Below are 19201 nucleotides of genomic sequence, written 5' to 3' on the forward strand. Positions count from 1 at the left end.
CACGCCACAATACCTGAGGTCCCGCCTACACACATGAAGAGGGCAAGTGATGACTGAATTTGATATCTCATGTTCATTTTTAGGAGTTGAGATCTGTCCCCACTGGTAAGTAATTGGGGACAGGCTTGAGGTTGGGCAACATTAACAAGCTAGGTTTTGTTGTCTTCCACTCCTATAATCACAAATAAACCAAAAATGTTTAAAGTAAACCTTGCAAAGAAGCATAGAAGGTTACAATATTCGCATGCTTCATCTTGGCCAGTAGAATGACTTCTTTCTGAGAGTGGTCTTTTTCTTTTGCAGGCATCTACAAAGAATTAAGAAACTATATGCTAGCAATGATATATATAACTCTTTTCAAAAACAGTTACATCCTTATCAAACCATTCCCATAAATACAAAAAGACCGTACCAAGGTGATGCAGAAATATTATAAAATATGATCTGTTATAATGCAAAATATCAACTTGAGGCGTATGCTCGGAAATATATTGAAACATTACCGTAGTCAAACCAAACTATGACATTTTACAGGCAAATGTATACCTTGAAACTTTTTATACAAATGCTATTGCTAAGGTAGCTGATGAGTGGAGTTCAACTCTGAAGTTAAACTTCCCTTAAGTATTGGAAGAATAAGGGTCTAGATGATTCTGTATTCTTAATATGGGTCATCCAAAAGAATGAGGTAAAAAGCAAAAAAGTCCTTCTGTTTTACTGGTGTTATGAGTTCTCACAACATTTCAGGCAAACTCTTTGCCCTGTTACATTAAATGGAAAACTTCTGTTTGGATCATTGTGATCACACTTTCATGAATGTTACATCATCTCTGAGTATCCATCCGTCAAAATGTCTTCCTGTGTTTATAAAAAGTTTCTTACCCTATGAAATCCTCAAAGATTCAAAAGTCAGAAAGTGAATGAAACAGACTCTACAATATAAAAACAATCTTATGACTTCAAAGTAGTAATTTTCTGCACCAAGCTCCTGATTTTTGAATGAGTAGGGTCCACAATAATATTGTATTATCTTCCATTTTTCTGTTTTGCGTATATCAAAATCTAAGATTAGAAACACGTGTTTTTTATTGGTCATGAGCATAGAGAGAAACTATTTATTTTTTATTTAGCTGTCGTTACCAGTATATCAATTTTTCAGAGTTCAAATCTGGAAGTCATACAACTATTTCTGGAACTGATATATATTCATTCTTCTTCTATAATCCTCTAATATATTAGAAAACCACTGGTGTAGCCCAGAATAGCAAATGACTTGTCAAAAGCATGTAGGCACTCATTGAAATCGACTATTGAAACTCCTATATTGAAGGAGTTTAATTGCCTGTCTTTCTGGAACTAGATATTGGAATGGTATTGGTCTGACACCTGAGCTAATCACCCTCACCTGTCTCTGCAGTCAACAGAAAGAAAGAGAGTGTTTTTATGGCTCGATTCAGCTCATTCTAAAACATGATCAACAGCATCCTAAAAACACATATTTCTCCTGTTATCCCAGAAAGAAAGTCTAGCCAAGCAGCTCAGGTGCTGACAGAACGGACATTTAAAATTAGATGCAATGAATCAAACTGCCATAAACATAAACGAGAATTTGAAAGACTCACTGTGAATTACTCACGTCTGAAAATATGGATGTGGAAAAAAAAGGAAAAGTTTTAGAGAAATGCGTCACAAAATAATGATTTGTTATTTCAGTGGCAATAGTTCCATAGTAGTTGAATCACATATTATAAAATTTGAACTAGGTAGTGTCATGCATTGTAGGTAGAGAGTTGTTTTGAAAAGAACAAAAATGCAGTAAAAGGTGAACACTGTTAATATCAAAATACGTATTTTGTCTCTGCTTGCAAAATCAGTAAATTAGCAAAGAGTACAGTCTTTAGAGAGTTTATACAATCGAGACAGAACTACAAAGGAGATAAAACATAACTCAGGTTGATACCCTAGCTAAATGCAATTAGCACAATCAGTTAAACAACCACCATTATCATCCAGGTTTTGTTGGTTTACCTTAGTTAAATTGATCTCTTTGATAACACGCTGCTCATTATCCACTTTTCCTTTTGCCAAGAATATTTTGCCAAAAGATCCTTCTCCAATTTTTTTAATGATTTCATATTTATCCATAATGTCTTTGTCTTAAAGCCGTGTCTAAAATAAAGAAGCCCCCAAATTAGTACTGCACATAGTCAGTGCTGTAACATCTGACTTTGTACTACAAACGAAATACAATACAAGACTCATTTTTATCACATTTTTATTACTGCTGCAGTTGATTCTTCCTCAAAATGTCGTCTCCTGGAATGCAATTAGTGTGGATCCGAACTTTCAATAAGCAGCAAGTTTATGTAATGAAGAAAAACTTCAAGCTTAGTCCTAGTACGCCCTAAAGTGAAAACACGAGAAGGCAACAGAAAGTACTACATAGGACTGTAACATGATTTTGGAAAGTCTGAGTCATTATTTCCTGACGTTAACAATTCCGCAGACATTATTTTAAAGGAAATAAATAAAATTGTAACGTATTTCATGTTGATTTAGTTTACACTACTGTGATCTAACGTTGGCAGCGCAAAGAAAAGCCACGGCATTTTGCAGGAGACCCGTCAGGCACCGGCAGTCATCTGGAGACCTCCGGCAGAACAGTAATGCCGCTGGGTACCTGCGATGCATCCATCAGCAACCTCGCACGGCCCAACATGAGCAAACACTGTAAAACTGTTCTTACTAGCCGCCCTGAGCGTTAGCGAGGGAGATCTGCTAAGATGCCAGACCTTCCCCGTCAGGAGGGACATGCAGCCGGCTACCTCGGGAGCCTGGGCGAGCTCCGGCAGCTTCTGAGGACCAGGGGGACCCTCAGGCATTTATAACTCAGGTACCTGGGTCAAAGCCCGCTCCTCCCGCCCGCAGTCCCCGGTGAGACGCCGCCGCAGGGGCCGTGCCCCGTCTCACCCTCCGGCGCGCCGCTCGCACAGGCCTGACGAGCCGCCCCGTCCGGGGCTGCGCTGCCCGCCCCGGGCGGCGGTTTACAGCCTCCTGCTGGGGGGCGGGGGGAGGCACCGCAGCGGGCCCGGGAGGGCCGGCCGGCGGGGGTGCCCTGTGCCTGCCGCGCTGCGGGATCGCGCTCCGCCGCCCTGCCCGCCCCAGCGGCGCTGCCGTCGCCACGGCGACCGGGCGAGCCGGCCGGGCAGCCCTCGCCGAGGCCTCCCTCCCTTGCGGCCAGACCGGCCCGGCCCGGCCCGGCCCCGCCGCCGGGGAACGCGGCACCTGCGTGCGCGCGGCCGCCGCCGGAGCCCCCAGCGCCAGCGGGAGGGGCCCGGCCCGGGCTCCGCGCACCCCGGCGGAGGTGCGGCGTTGGCAGCGGTGCGGCGGCCGCGCCCGGGGCGCTGGCACGGCGGCGGGTCCGGCCCGCACCCCGGGCGGGAGCGTTGTTTCTTTCCCGGGAACCGCACCTTCCTCCCACGACGACCGTCTTTTGCTGTGGGTGGTCAGTAGCAAGAGTGGAGTGGCCCAAAAGAAAATCTCGACTGCCTCAAATTCTTGAATCCTTGGCACAGCCGCAATCCTTGGCAGGTAGCAGCCTACGTGCAACACGGGGGGCGTGGTACGAAGTGGCTCCATACCAAATTTCCTATTTCCTAATGCTTTTCATATTTATTATACTCCAATATTATATATTACATGGACAGGGCCTGGAACAGCTTCCCCAGGAGGATTCTGCTGAGAGCATGCCTGCACTCCTCTGCCATGCTTCTCTCATAAAGCGACCATTTGGTACCAGCAGCCAGCACAGCCCAAACGGGACATGGCCCATGCTGCTTTCTGTAGCACAAGTGTGTCTCCTTACAAAATCAGAAGATTCGTCCTTGTTTATCAACAAATCAGCTTCCTTCCACACGTCTATAAAAACCTGTTCATTGAATTAAGGCACAATATCAGCCCCAGCAGTTTTCAGAGGATTAATAATTGCATGAACTAACACATTGACTACTTAGTGTAGCTAAACGTTTTCCATGATATGCCCTTCTGACAAGATCAGTTATTCCCACTATGTAGTATTTCTGCACGTAGTCAGGAAGAAAAACTTCACACCTCCTCACAGTATTACACCATCTCTTTAAAATATGACACGGGGACAATTTGCACAACGCTGCTAGCGCTAATGCTTTCCACTGAACATCTTTGCAAAGCTCTTACCAACTCCAAATACCTTTAATATCCAGACTTGTTTAGTTATTTGCAAGTGTTTTAGCTAAAAAAGTTTGTTAGACGTTTTCCACCCTCAGTTTTGTGATATAGAAAACATGCCTACTAAGAATTTTTTGACTGAACTAATTTTATTAATAATTACAACTCCTAACAACAATGATTTGCATTATAAATACTGGCAAGCCTAACTTCAGTTTTTGTAGGCGAATTCAAGTTTTCAGTCACTCTGTTTCAATACCATTTTCAGTTCCGATACCCAGTCTGGGTCATCTTCCTCGAAGTCCCTAAAAATGGATTTCAAAATATTATTTTGCAAAGCAAAATACAATTTGATAAATATTTATTTGCTTCCCCCCCCCCCCCCCCCCCCCCCCCCCCCCTAAAATTACTCTACAAGTAGGAGAAATTACATTAAAAATATCAACATGAGAGACTTCCTGCCTGCACCAAGGAACCACTGCTGGGGAATCAATTAATTAAGTTAATTATTAATCAATTAATTAATAAGGATGTTCTCTGGAACATCATTAGGCAGTGGAACAGGTTGCCCAGACAAGTTGTGGCTGCCCCGTCCCTGGAAGTGTTCAAGGCCAGGTTGGATGAGACTTTGGGCAACCTGGTGTAGTGGAGGGTTTCCCTGCCTATGGCAGGGTGGTTGGAACTAGATGATCTTTAAGGTCCCTTCCAACCCAAACCATTCTATGATTCTATGATTCTCTTTTGAATTTAGCCAGGTAAGTTTTAGCACAAGCAAAACCAAATGCAAAACCAGACTGCACACGTGTTGATATTAACAGCTTGCAGATGAACTGCAGTAATACGTGCCTAAGTAGTTCATCTCCAAGTGCCACAAAAATAATGACATAATCTGAGATTCTGAGAGCCCAAGAAATCCCCCCAAAACATACACACATCTGTAAAATATGGTATTTCTGTTCAGAACGTGTTGATGTACACTCTGCTCTTTCAAAAACAGAAGTAAGTCACTAAGATAAATAGAACTTAGAAGTTAAAAAGTTTCTACAAATACGTCTCAATAAGTAGGCACCGAAGTGATTTTATTTCACTATGCATGAAAGACTAGGAAGAATAATACACAAATACAGCAAACATACCACTAGGCAAGTGGTTTTGCCACTGGTTACCTGATTTCAAGGTCAGAGTATAAAGATGTTTCATGCAGGAAGGTTTTGCACTTTACTGTGGATCTAATTTCATCTCATGCTTTCATTTTTGCAGTCTTCAGCAAATTATTAGCATATCTGCTAATAACAAGCAACCTGTTTAATCTCAACACCATCAATAACTACAAATATAGCAACGAAAACATTTAAGGTATCGAATGCTACTAAATTTTAATATTGTTATGTAAGAGAGGGACGGATTTCGGTGCTGAGAAAAATACTGATTTTTTTTTTTTCCCCAGGGAAATGTCTTTTTAGAAAAAACACTTTGAGAAACCAAAGAAAACAAAAATACAAGGATGTCATTTGGACATACGTGTCATCTTCATCAGATCTAGGCTCGAGTCTCTGAGAATCTATGACAACAGCTTCATGTTCACCATCTACTTCATCAGATGCTTCAGTTTCATCAGAAAGTGGACCTCTGAATATATTTTTAGAAGCTTTGAAAGTATAAAACCGAAAATGTCATCAAAATCCTTTAATTTTAAAAATAAAATTATTAAGAATATATATACAATGTACTCTTTCTAATTTGTCCCCAGTTCTTAGCAGATTCCAGTACCAGCTGTTGCTTATTTTAAGTGGGGAGATAATAATGCAACTGAAGAGCAGAACAAGCTTTTACAACGGTGGCTGTGCACACCTATGGACTACAGCTGTCTTTAGCTGTGCCACCTTACCCTCCTGTCTTCAAAACAGGTCAGTACTGACCCAGTGAAGGTGGACTTACCTGATGGTGCTACAGTGTATTTAGCGCACCTCCCTAACACGTACACCAGGCCGCTTAGCACGACGGAGAGCACGTGGCTCTACAGCGTCTGCATTTTTGTCACAACCTCATTCAGCTCTCGAGCTGCAAGTGAAAGTCTATCATAAAAAGAGGTAGTGAAGATGCACAATCACTCATGAATTCTAAACCTGGTGTTTGTAAGTCCACATTTCATTTGGTAAACTTCAAAAAAACCCAGAACAATCTGTCGTGACACTAATTCAAGTGCACAATCTCTATACATAGGGGCTACGTATGTAAAGAAACCAAACTGTATTGATAAACCTGTTTGCAAAAATGTTTGCCCACAAACTAGGTATTTACCTGGTTTATAAATCGTGTATGTTTTAAATGCTAAGCTGACATCTGCGTTACTGAGAATGTTCATCAGGGTCTGAGGGGTTTCCTTGTTCCACTGCTTACGTGGCTTATTTTCACTGTAGTTTATAACACAGCCACCTAGGTGTAAAATCATTAATAAATATTATTTAGATAAAATTGCATGAGCAGTGTGGACTACAAAGATCATGTTCAAGAGAGAAATACAGGAAGAAAAGAGTCTAGATGTCTCCATCTGTAGCACTGCTGACCTCTCAACATACTGAGGTTTATGCTGTCAGCATTAAGAGGAAAGAAAATTACAGGCAGCCACAGCAGAGCCTTCTGCTAGCGGGGAGCCGGCAGAAACTGGCTGAGGGGTGTGAGGACTCAGAGTCTCTGCAAGCTTATTTGGTGGCTTTATAAATCTCACAAAATTGAGCCCATGGCCATCTTTGTGCCTTTTAATAGCAGACCACCTAAATACATGCATTCTGTCCTATTCCATTGCCCTGCATATAATTGTCACGTAACTTTCCTACCACAGCTTGGGAATTTTCTCACTGCTCATGTCTTCATTATTTATTTCAATAGCATCTGCTCACATTTAATTAGAATACGTATCCATAGTCACATGAAATAATTGCAATGACATACAGTGTGAGGTATTTAAAAATTGACACTTTTTCAGAAGAAAACCTACGTTAAGTGTTCTAATTAAAAGCTGTTGATGTGGAAGAAGGAACAATCTCTGCCTCACATCTTGAGGTACATCATGAATAGTTCTTGTCACCGGCATTATCTGGACGTTAAACAACAACACAAGTAGAGGCACAAATGTAATATGCCCCCAGTAGTGTGCTGTACTTGAAAGACAGGCAGCTGCATTCTGCATCAAATTAATTCCTCAGTGTTACCCCTACAAACAGCATAATAAGAGGAGGGTTGGTAGGATAATTTCTTAGCAAAGACTATAATTTTAGGGTTGCTAGTGTTATCTGTGGCTTTCATCACTCTTTGCAATCCTTCTTTCACACAAGACTACCAAGAAATTCTCTTCAGCACAGTGGACTTTTTGAGTGTTTGTTAACAAATTATTTTCAAATTATTTTTACATAATTTTAAATATGCTCTGTAAAGTTTTGACTTTTGAAATCTGTAAAAAAACAGCCCGATATTACTTGAATTAAGCACACATTTAATTAAATCTTACTTTCAGCCTCTTCAGATTTAAAACTGGAAGAAAGCAAGGATGCATTTTCCAGGACATTCACTACAGTATTGGATACTCTCTTTTCCCATTGCCTCCTATGGGGACGTGACAAATCAGTAATTCCTGGAAGGACGTCAGAAGTTTCTTCTGTAATTACAACAAAAAGAAGTATGATGACCAGCTTCTAACTCAATCCTCTGTTCATGCAAACTAGGGCTAAGTGTTCAGCACTTCACTAACAGTGACATTTGATTCTATGGGTACAAATGCATTTACTCCACACCAAATGTTTTCAAACAGCCGTTTTTTAATACTCTGGTCAAGATTATTTTTTTGTAATCTCAGATAAGCGGTAAGAATCAATGTAATTGCAGAAGTAACGGACAGTGGCATGGTTTTTGATAGGTGCAGACTTGCATGCTGATTAAATGGCTAGATCATTGACATTTAGATATCACCACACAGCAGGAAATATGTGAGTCTTAAAACTGTAACACACTTACCCTCTTCATCAGATTTCTTTTGTTCCTTTGTGCTTTCACTCAAACCCTTATTAACATTTTTCCTTTCTAAGGGGCTATGCTTGCTATTTTCATCTTTATTTCGCTTTAAAAGAATAAAGACTGCATTAATCATTATCCTTGTTGTCCAGAAAAACAAACCAGTAATATTAACATGGCGCTAATTATTTTAGTTTTGCTACAAAATGGCTGGTCTAAAGATCTGAAAACTAAACCACTGACACCATGAAGGCAATTTCAATTGCACTGCGTCTATGATTTCACTACATTTCACACTGCATGTCCTTTTTTGACAGACAGTCTCAGTTTTTGAAGCTAAGCACAAATGTAGTTACTTGATGCAGTTTGTGGGTTTATTTTTTCACATTTAAGACCAGTAGCAACATAAAGATAAATGAGTCATATTTCCAGGGACAACAAGATGCACCCAAATATTAAGCTTCTCAGATTGACAGGTCTATTAAATGAAAAAAAAAAAAAGAGCTCCACTGGCAGCATGTTTTGAAAAATTTACTCAGTATGGCTGAACCAAGCGGTGCTATAATCTACCCACAGGTGATTTCTTGGCCACTTGTGACTTAATTCTCCTCACCTGAAATCTCACATGAGCCCTAAAACCTAGTGAGAATTATGACCAGACTAGACTGTTTCCACTGCAGCCTGTTCAAAACGTGTCCCTAAAGCAAAGAAAATGCATCAATTTTTGCAGTATCACAAAACTTAGAAAAAAGGAGAAGACAGGGGGTTTTGTTTTGTTTTGTTTATTTGTTTGGGTTTTTTTTTTTTGACAGGGCTATAAGGAAATCCACTTTAGAACTAAATTAAACATGGGAAGCATCAAAAAGTTACAGTGGTGGGAAATGCACAGGAAAACTCTGCAATTTTAACACAGATGACAGCTGACTCAGTAGGCTGATCTATGGTTTAGCATACTAATAATTTTCCATATGAACTTTTCTATAATACAGAGCATTCTAAATTGCTAAAATACAAATATTGTACTTGTATTTGCATACTTACTCTATTTTCTTTCTTATTATTTGAGCTTCCAACAGCCATGACATCACCTGATACATTAAGGAACAGGTTCAAGAGTTAACACCTTTAGCAAACATTTGTGGAAAGCGGTATTCCAGAGGTATGACAGCAACACCACTGAACCAAGCTATGAAAATTATATGAAAGCTTCTTCACACTTCTGTCAACATAGCTCATTCTCGACAGGGAGTCCCTCTATTATTCAGTTCCAAATGTGTACAAATTTTGCGCTAGCTAAATTTATGCAGAAGAAGAAAATTCAACATTCTCTCTAAAATTAAATAACGAAAATAACTTGCTTCACCATATTCTGGGAAAGAAAGCACTGTTGTATTTAAAATATATTCAACAGCTAAAAGTTTTGTTCATTTTAAAATTGAAAGGTTTAATTCCAGCACAAGTCTTAAGACTCACAATGTATGTATTGTAGCTCTGCACTGTACTTCTCTTGCTGGAATATAATTTGTGCCCTTCAAGCATTTTTCCATACAAGCTCAATAATATTAGATTTTGAAATAATTAAAAGTAGATTTGAACATATAATACTAATGTTTTAGAGCGGTATTTAAGATCCTACAACTTCTAGTCATTTTGTAATTCCTTTTGACAAGAAAAATGTTGCCGACTTACCCTTTGGTCTGGCTGCATTGCCTTCATGTTTCTTGGTTTCCTTTAGTACCCGCTCAAACTCATTTGTCATCTGGAATATGTATGAAGAGATGCAAGTACTGGACCATTTTAACCTTTCTCAAATTATTGTCTATGCTATTTGTTAAAAACAGACTTACTATACAAAAGCACTGTTGCAGCTAACAGGTAACAATACCTAATTTTAGCAGCATCATGTTAATATTCAACTTTTATTTTCAAAACAAACCCTTCTGAAAACTCAGTTTTCTGAGAAGTCCACAACTGTAATTATGGCTTTTAGAGCAGGACCTACGTAACACTACATTTCATGTTGTTACACATTAACAAATTACAAAAGAAACTGATTCAGTATCTAAAATGTAGATACTATTGTTTAAATCTAGAGGCAAAGAATATAGCCATACCTCAGAAGGCAAACAATTTTTGATAAGTTTAGTTAAGCAGCCTCTTGCAAGAATAGTACTGGCAGATGGACGATTCTTGGGATTTCTCTTAAACATCTGTTTTATTAAGTAATGGAGTTCATAGGAATAGTGAGACGGTAGTGGAATGTAGGATCCTTTGCATATCTTAAGGATGAGATGTTTCCAGCTACTGGCTTGAAACTGCATTAAAAATAAAATTAACATTAGAGCATGGAGTTTAAGTATAAGGCAGAAAGAAGCTGACATAATTTAAAAGCAGCTTCAACATTTACTGTATAAAAATGCATGGTACGTATATATGTAAGCTCACTATCACCATACTGGCTCCCAGTTTGACAGTCTCGGGGCTCTAATTCAGAGGTGTGGAGTAATGATCCTGAGTGAATACATCAGTAACTTTCCCTTACATTTTGTAGGGCTATTACACCGGCATTTATTTATGTTAACAATGACAGAAATGCAATTTGCTGAGAATGAAAACATCACAGTTTGCATAAAAAGTTTGGCTAAAACCAGATCATAAAGGACACTGCAAACAACAGCCTATACAACTGGAAACCAGGTGGGAGTTGCTTCTATAAACTTAAGATTGTTCAAATTTTATTTTTGTAGAAATATAGAATTGAGAAAATTTGGATCATCTTAGTGTCCTTCACTTCATATACTTGAGATCAGAATCAAACTGCACGAGTGAAACTGTAAGCCGGGAAAGATGCGGACTTCGATTTTAAAAAATACCAAGCCATCAAACGTAGCCTATCAAGGCACAGATATCTCCTTGCAAATCTACATGAAATGGCTGAAGTTGTTACTTTCCTCAGCTGACTGTTAAAGAGTCTTCAGTCAGGAATTACTACTTCCAAGTACAAGTCATCTGATGACTGCAATATCAGCAGGGACAGCTCTAACCATGGATGGCAACAGCCTGGGCAAAAATGGCTGAGAACTTCTATCTCCATGCAGAAAGTTTTCTTATGGTACACCCCACTGGCATGGCTGCAGAGTGCCAAGCACCCATGGCGTGTGGCATCCTTTTATATCACTTCTGACAGATTATGCAAGAACATGTGTGACCATCCACTTCCTGGAGAAGTACAGAAGGGGGTGATCAGAACTTCTACTTTGGACTTCTGGAGAGCAGGCTTTGGCCTGTTTAGGAGCCTGGGTGACAGAGTCCCTTGGGAGGCAGTTCTGAATGGCAAAGAAGTCCAGGAAGGCTGGACGTTCTTCAAGAAGAAAATCTTAAAGGCACAGGAGCAGGCTGTCCATATGTGCCGAAAGACAAACCAGCAGGGATGAAAACTGCCCTGGCTGAACAGAGAGCTTTGGCTGGAACTCAGAGAAAAAAATAGAGTTTATGACCTTTGGAAGAAGGGGCAGGCAACTCAGGAGGACTACAAGGATGTTGTGCGGTTATCCAGGGAGAAACTTAGAAAGGCCAAAGCCAACTAGAACTTAATCTGGCTACTGCCATAAAAGATAATAAAAAATGTTTCTATAAATACATTAGCAACAAAAGGAGGGCTAAGGACAATCTCCATCCTTTATTGGATGCAGAGGGAAACACAGCAACAAAGGCTGAGGAAAAGTCTGAGGTACTTAATGCCTTCTTTGTCTCAGCCTTTCACAGTAAGAGCAGTTGTTCTTGGGGTATCCAGCTTCCCTAGCTGGAAGACAGGGACAGGGAGCAGAATGAAGCCCCTGTAATTCAAGGGGAAAAGGTTAGTGACCTGCCACACCACTTAAGACACACACAAGTCTATGGGGCCAGAATGGGATTCACCCAGGGGTAGGGAGGGAGCTGGCAGAAGTGCTCACCAAGCCACTTTCCATCACTTCATCAGCAGCCCTGGCTAACCAGGGAGGACCCAATTGACTGGAGGTTAGCAAATGTGATGCCCATCTACAAGAAGGGCCAGAAGGAGGATCTGGGAACTACAGGCCTGTCAGTCTGACCTCAGTGCCAGGGAAGGTTATGGAACAGATGACTTTGAGTGCCATCACATGTCATGTACAGGAAAACCAGGTAACCAGGCCCAGTCAGGATGGGTTTATGAAAGGCAGGTCCTGCTTGACTAACCTGATCTTCTATGACAAGGTGACCCACTTAGTGGATGAGGGAAAGGCTGTGGATGTCGTCTACTCAGAATTTAGTAAAGCTTTTCACACTGTTTCTCACAGCGTTCTCCTGGAGAAATTGGCTGCTCATGGCTTGGACAGACATATGCTTCACTGGGTAACAAACTGGCGGCATGCCTGGGCACAAAGAGTTGTGAATAGAGTTAAATCCAGTGCGCAGCTGGTCACAAGTGGTGTTCCCCAGGGCTCAGTACTGGGGCCAGTTCTGTTTAATAGCTTTACCAATGATGTGGACGAGGGGATCAAGTGCACCCTCCGTTGGTTGCATACATCAAGTTCTGTGGGAGTGCTGATCTGCTTGAGGAAACAAAGGTTCTACAGTGGGATCTGGACAGGCTGGATTGAAGGGGTGAGGCTGATTGTATGAGGTTCAGCAGGCTATGTGTTGGGTCTTGCACTTGGGTCACAACAACCCCGTGCAGTGCTACAGGCTTGGGGAAGAGTGGCTGGAAAGCTGCCTGACGGAAAAGGACCTGAGGGTGTTGGTCAACAACAAAACTTTTCTGCTAGCAATAAAGCTATACTTACCGGATGTCTAAGAGTGCACAGCTCATATAGAATACATCCCAGAGACCATATATCACTGTAGGTATAGAGAAAGATGAGAAATGTTGAGGCAAAAAATGCAATTTAATATCCTGCCTAGAAAAAGCGAAATTCATTATGCGTACATAACTGAACTCAATAAGCTAAAAATAAATGTAAGTAAACATAAAATATAATACAATTATGTGTTTAACCTCTTCAGTGTAAATGATCTTGCTTATTTTATCCTACTCTGACGTAAAAAAGGATGACTGTCATACAGTTCTAGTTGGCTTTTTATTCCTAGAATGTCTCTTAAGCAATTTGCTCAACAATATTTATCCTTCTGCACTTGAAAGCCTTTGTATTCCATGGTCCTTAACATCAGATGGCAGACACACAATCCTAATTCTGAGAGCTGGAATTCTGGCCTTGCCAATAAGAATTCTCCTACTGAGAAAAAACCATCATCTTCCACCAGAAGTGAGTACTGCCACCCGCACAAGAACCAACTGATGCCTTTCTTGGAAGAGGAGCAGAAAAAAACTTAAATGCTAGAAGGTTTCTTCCCTCCTCTGGAAAATGAATCACTTGCTTCAGGTACCACTAGGGTAAATACCTCTTTCTAAATATTCTTCAGCTCAGTGTCTTCTCCAAACCAAATATGGATAAGCCACAAAGCCAGACTGAGACAGCAATAAAAAGACATATATCCGTCAGGCATTATCTGTGACCACTGAAAACACAAATACCTTTTGTTGTTGTATGGCATGCTTTCCCATATTTCTGGAGGTACATAATAAGGAGTTCCCACATATGTGCAAGCGTATGACACTGGACTACGAAAAAACAAAGAAGAAATGCCAGATGAAAAGTAATGACTGAAGAACTCTGTACTATTTATCAATGGTAAAATAAAACTTTACACCACTGAGATCAGTGGAGATATCCACATACTGTGCAAGAAGGCGTGCAGATCCAAAATCTCCCAATTTGACTTTTCCATTTTGAGTGAGGAAGACGTTCTGCGTTTCAAGAGCATAGATTAACATACTTACATTTTCTTCTAGGAAACATTTCTGCAGTTTGCATATATAGAAAACACAATGACAATAACTTAGAATCATAGAATGGTTAGGGTTGGAAGAGACCTTAAAGATCGTCTAGTTCCAATCCCCCTGCCATGGGCAGGGACACTTTCCACTAGGATCAGGTTGCTCAAAGCCTGATCCAATCTGGCCTTCAACACTTCCAGAGATGGGGCATCCACAACTTCTGTGGGCAACCTGTTCCAGTGCCTCACCACTCTCATTGTAACAAATTTCTTCCTTAGATCTAGTCAAAATCTATTTTCTTTCAGTTTAAATCCATTGCCCCTTGTCCTATCACTACACGCCCTTGTAAAAGGTCCCTCTCCAGCTTTCCTGTAGGCCTCCTTTAAGTACTGGAAGGCTGTGATAAGATCACCCCGGAGTCTTCTCTTCTCCAGGCTGAACAACCCCAACTCTCTCAGCCTGTCTTCATAGCAGAGGTGCTCCAGCCCTCGGATCATCTTCGTGGCCCTCCTCTGGACTCGCTCCAGCAGCTCCATGTCCTTCTTGTGTTGGAGACTCCAGAGCTGAATGCAGTATTCCAGGCGGGGTCTCACGAAATCAGAGTAGAGGGGCAGAATCAACTCCCTCGACCTGCTGGTCACACTTCTTTGGATGCAGCCCAAGACACAGTTGGCTTTCTGGACTGCTTGTTGCATCAACCAACACCTCCAAGTCCTTTTCCCACAATATTACATCATCCCATAAACTCAACAATTTTGTTTACCTAATATTCTTAAGCCTAAATGAAAAACACAGCATGTAGCAGTAACAGGAAATTATGAAAGAGGGAGTTGAACATTTGCATGCAGGAGAGAGTTTAGTAATGTCAACAAAACTTTCTCTGTTCACCTTGGATTTTATGTCCCTGTGCAACACACGCTTATCATGAATGTGCTTCACACCCAGGCACATCTGCACAAACCAGTGAAGGATCTGAAAAGAGTAACTAAGAGTTATTAGAGCCAATGCTGTATATAAGGAATACTTTACTCATAGACAAAGAAAAAACATCAAGAAAGAAAATAAAAGCATGTTCAGAATACCTGGGAGTTAAAAGTAACTCTAGCATAATGGCATCCAGTCAGCATGAAAGACAGTTCTTTAAGATAAAGTACATTTTAATACGGCAGAAGGAATGTTTGCTACCTGTATCTAGAAAATCATAAAAATATATCAATAATGAAGCTAGGGAGTCACTACATGACACTTTATCTGATGATCATTTTATAAGAATGTCAATTAGAATTTCATAGTAAATTATCAAATTAAAAAAACAACAACAAAAAAAACAAACCACTGAGATAACACACGGTTTCTAAAAGGAAATGTATCCTTTTTAAAAGTTCAAAAGTAAGTTCTTAGAGATGCTTGGCGAATCTAAATATTAGATTAGGTGAGGATTCTGGTCTTTTCATTTTAACTAAGATGATGCTTCTAACTGTGGCAGAAGAAGCTTGGACCTTCTCCTAATAGAGCCTCTGTGATAAAAGGAGTTAATGCGGGCTGAATGGCTTAAATATTTAATTGCTACACAAAATGCAAGCATTTAGCCTCCTGGCTAGTTTAATTTATTTTACCAGGGTGCTTTATTTACTTTTAATTTGCAGTACGTCTTACTGTGCTTTAAATTCTGGCTGAAGTTTGTGTTAAATTCTTACTTAATTGCAGAAATTTATGCATGCAAACCTGACTGTTTGTCATGCTGCCTGCACAATTCTCAGATATAGACAGCAATTTCTTCTTTATTCCTTTCAGTCTAATTCTCATTTTGTTCTGCTGAAAATTATCAAGGAAATAATGCTTCTGTTCTATCTATAAGTGTCTTTGTTTCAATTAAGGTACTTTAAGGTGTTCATATATCTATAATACGTCTTATGCGACGCAGCGTTCTTCAGTTTACACGAAAAAGGATTCCTGGGGCCTTGGTTCAAAACAATGTCTTTTCTTACCGTATCTTCAGGGAACAACTTTCCTCTTTGGTGTTTAATCTTTTGCATTAGATCTCCATCATCACAATATTCCATCACTATATACAGATGTCCATCAGCTAAATTTTAGGTAATTTAAGAATAGTTAGTATTTTCATTAGCAGGGTAAGTATATTAATTTTACTATAAAGCTGCAACTACATGCTATGTATTATATGTTACAATAAAGGTGTTTTTCATTTGTAGCATGTATTATAAACAACAAAAAAAAGTAATCTTGATCCTTCAGGAGTATGCAACTTTAAACAAATAAAGATATTTTAAGTTTTTATATTTACCTTCAAATGATTCTTTATAAGCAACAATATTTGGATGTCTCATTTTAGCCAAAAGAACTGCTTCCTTCCTAGAGTTCTCTATACCAGATGAAGACTGAAAATGTAAATACGTTTACATAAATGCCACATTAATGGATTTTCATATATACACACGATGCACCTCACTTTCCAAAAGGAAAATATTTTTAAGAATTGTTCTTCAGTTATTTTAAGAATTCATTTAGAAACTTGAAAACCTTGTCATTTCTAGTCTATGGTTTATTACTAGCTGAAGATTTATTTGGGGTTTGGGTTATTTTTTTTAATTTGAGAGGATATTTTCTTACTTCAGTTAATGACTTTTTCTGTTTTAAAAATGCAGAACTATGTAACAAAGCAGCACACACTGACTTTGGAACAGCTGACAGTCTACATTCCATCAACTCAGTATAAAGCCAAGTACTCAGGTATTAGCTGAGCTTCAGCCTTGATAAAGCCAGTGCCTCTCATTCTGTGATTTTTTGGTTAGCTGAGTGCAGAGAAGGTAATCTGAATATCTGATTACCAGCAATAATATGAGGCTAATTTCCTCATTAGGTATTGCAGATGAAATCAGCGTTCCAGTGAAATCAACAGGAATCCAGTCAAGGGCATCAGGGGAACTGTGGGTTTCATTCTAATTGTCTAAGTGCTACACTTCCCAAAATGTAACCATTCACTTTCTGAAACAGATCAGATTTTGCTAATTTACTTATTATCAACGACAAAGACTTAGACATAGTTATACAGTAGCCATACCATGCAACTGTCTAATACACAAAACCCTCAGCAAAACTGTTCAATGTTTCAAAACTATATCTAGAACTATTATTAAAAAAAAAAATGTTTTAAGTAGTGGGTGAGGCGATGTAAGTGTCATGCTTACCATGGGAAGTCTTATTTCCTTCATTGCATACTTCTGGTCACTGATTCTGTGATGAACTAGGAGAGCTCTGCCAAAGGATCCCTGTCCTAGTACTTTCAACACTTTGTATTCTTCCATGCTTTATAAGCCTAGGTCAAACACTTCTCTTCAAACACACTTTCACAGGATGATCTTCTAAACTTTGTCATGACCTTGATTCATTTTTTGAAATTTGATGTTGATATAATCTGCATGAGAAAATAACCCCCACAAAATAACAAGAACGGGTGATAAATGTGGGTACCTGCAACTGCTCAGCATTACCATAAATACAACCTCAACCACTATTACTGTGATTGTGCTGAAAATGAGGCCTCCAGAAAGTTCAACTCCAAGTATCGTTCAGTGTATCTCTGCAATTTTTTTTTTATTTTGAATGCTAAAGCTCTTTGAAAATGTAAATTATAGCCCTACAATTTAGCATCTTCTTTTTGTTACCTGCACTTCTGCAGGTGGTTTCATAATGCTAAGCAAAACTCATAGACACAATAAAAAACAATAAGCTTCAAGGTTCCAGTGACAATTCTCCCCTAAACAAGCATAAGCAGGATCAAACTGGAAAAAGTTAACTGTGTTCATGTGTAAAGACCTCGATGACTAGCAGATTTAGGATAGGATAGGATAGGATAGGATAGGATAGGATAGGATAGGATAGGATAGGATAGGATAGGATAGGAAAGGAATAGTTCAGTTGGAAGGGACCTACAATGATCATCTAGTCCAACTGCCTGACCACTTCAGGGCTGACCTAAAGTAAAAGCATGTCTTTAAGGGCATTGTCCAAATGCCCCTTAAGCACTGACAGGCTTGAGGCATCGACCACCTCTCTAGGAAGCCTGTTCCAGTGTTTGACCACTCTCTTGGTAAAGAAATGCTTCCTAACGTCCAGTCTAAACCTCCCCTGGCTCATCTTTGAACCATTCCCATGCATCCTATCACTGGATTGACAGGCTATGTGCTTTCTTCAAAACGTTGGTACTTTTAAGTTAGTTATCCACAATTCAAACATCCCGCTGTGCATACACCTGTGTGCACACCATGTTTTAGCGGGCTGATGAGCTGTTTTTAGAAGGCAACTCAGGTCTTTATTGTTTCTCGAAGTATAAAACACCGATTTACTCACAGGCTGAAAAATAAACACGATTATTAACTTACTTGAAAACTCTGACAGCACCTAAGCATAGACTAAAGACGTTTTTCCGCAGAAAGGCCACACTCGGCGTGTCCTCCACGTTAACAGCAGTTACACCTGGTAGCTACGGCTGCGTTTCTCTGGAGAGGGGAGGCCGAAGCCCCGCCGGGCCCTCGATGCCTGAGGCGCGGAGGCGGAACTCACCTCAGAGGGGGAACTCACCTCAGAGAGCCGCGCAAACCGCCGAGGCCTCCGCCCGGCGCTTGAGGAAAGGCCTTCGGGCAGGCCCGGCGCTTGTTCACAGCCCAGCCGGGTCCCGCCGCCAGCTTCCCCACTCCAGGAGGAGCTGGGGGAGGAGGGTCGGGAAGGAGGACGGAGCTACCACAGAGGCCGGGCGGGACCGGGGGCGCGGGCGGGGCAAACGCCCCGCCCGCGCCCCCGGTCCCCGCCCGGCCTCTGAGGTAACGCAGCGAGCGGCCATGGCGGTTTTCCGGCTTGTGTTCCTCAGTTCATCCTAATGTGGCTTATACCCGGTATTTACTAACAATAAACAGCCCCTTCCTCAGTGAGAGACCTGTTAATACCTCAAGAGTCTCTTTAGACTCTTATATCGCACCAAAGCTGAGGCGCTAATTGCTGTAAGTTTCACAACTGGTTTCTCTGTTTAGTAAGAGAATGATTTGTGCCACAGCTCAGTGCTAGTGAGTGAAGGAAATGAAGACTTAGGCTGCATGAATTGTATTTTGGTCTTGG

At 40.5% G+C, this 19201-nt stretch overlaps 2 protein-coding genes across 2 annotated transcripts in view; both read right to left on the reverse strand.

Annotated features, from left to right (window-relative positions):
* NEK5 (NIMA related kinase 5) overlaps window positions 1-2145 on the reverse strand; it is a 37072-nt gene extending 34927 nt beyond the window's left edge. Inside the window, 2 exon segments of the mRNA XM_086612448.1 lie at window positions 211-307; window positions 2029-2145. Coding sequence (XP_086468574.1) covers window positions 211-307; window positions 2029-2145 — 214 coding nt within the window.
* A 2299-nt stretch (window positions 2146-4444) lies between these two features.
* NEK3 (NIMA related kinase 3) lies at window positions 4445-17394 on the reverse strand. Its single transcript, XM_086612462.1, has 15 exons — window positions 17278-17394; window positions 16374-16467; window positions 16057-16154; window positions 14957-15040; window positions 13971-14038; window positions 13766-13852; window positions 13017-13071; window positions 10329-10529; window positions 9904-9973; window positions 9256-9302; window positions 8218-8320; window positions 7715-7861; window positions 6508-6642; window positions 5728-5854; window positions 4445-4511 (listed from the first exon to the last, which is right to left on the reverse strand). Exons 1-15 carry the CDS (start codon window positions 17392-17394, stop codon window positions 4445-4447), a joined length of 1500 nt encoding a protein of 499 aa, XP_086468588.1.
* Window positions 17395-19201: the final 1807 nt, after the last annotated feature.

The sequence above is a fragment of the Tauraco erythrolophus genome, chromosome 1 (genome assembly GCF_009769465.1).
Source record: "Tauraco erythrolophus isolate bTauEry1 chromosome 1, bTauEry1.pri, whole genome shotgun sequence".
Lineage (NCBI taxonomy): Eukaryota > Metazoa > Chordata > Aves > Musophagiformes > Musophagidae > Tauraco > Tauraco erythrolophus.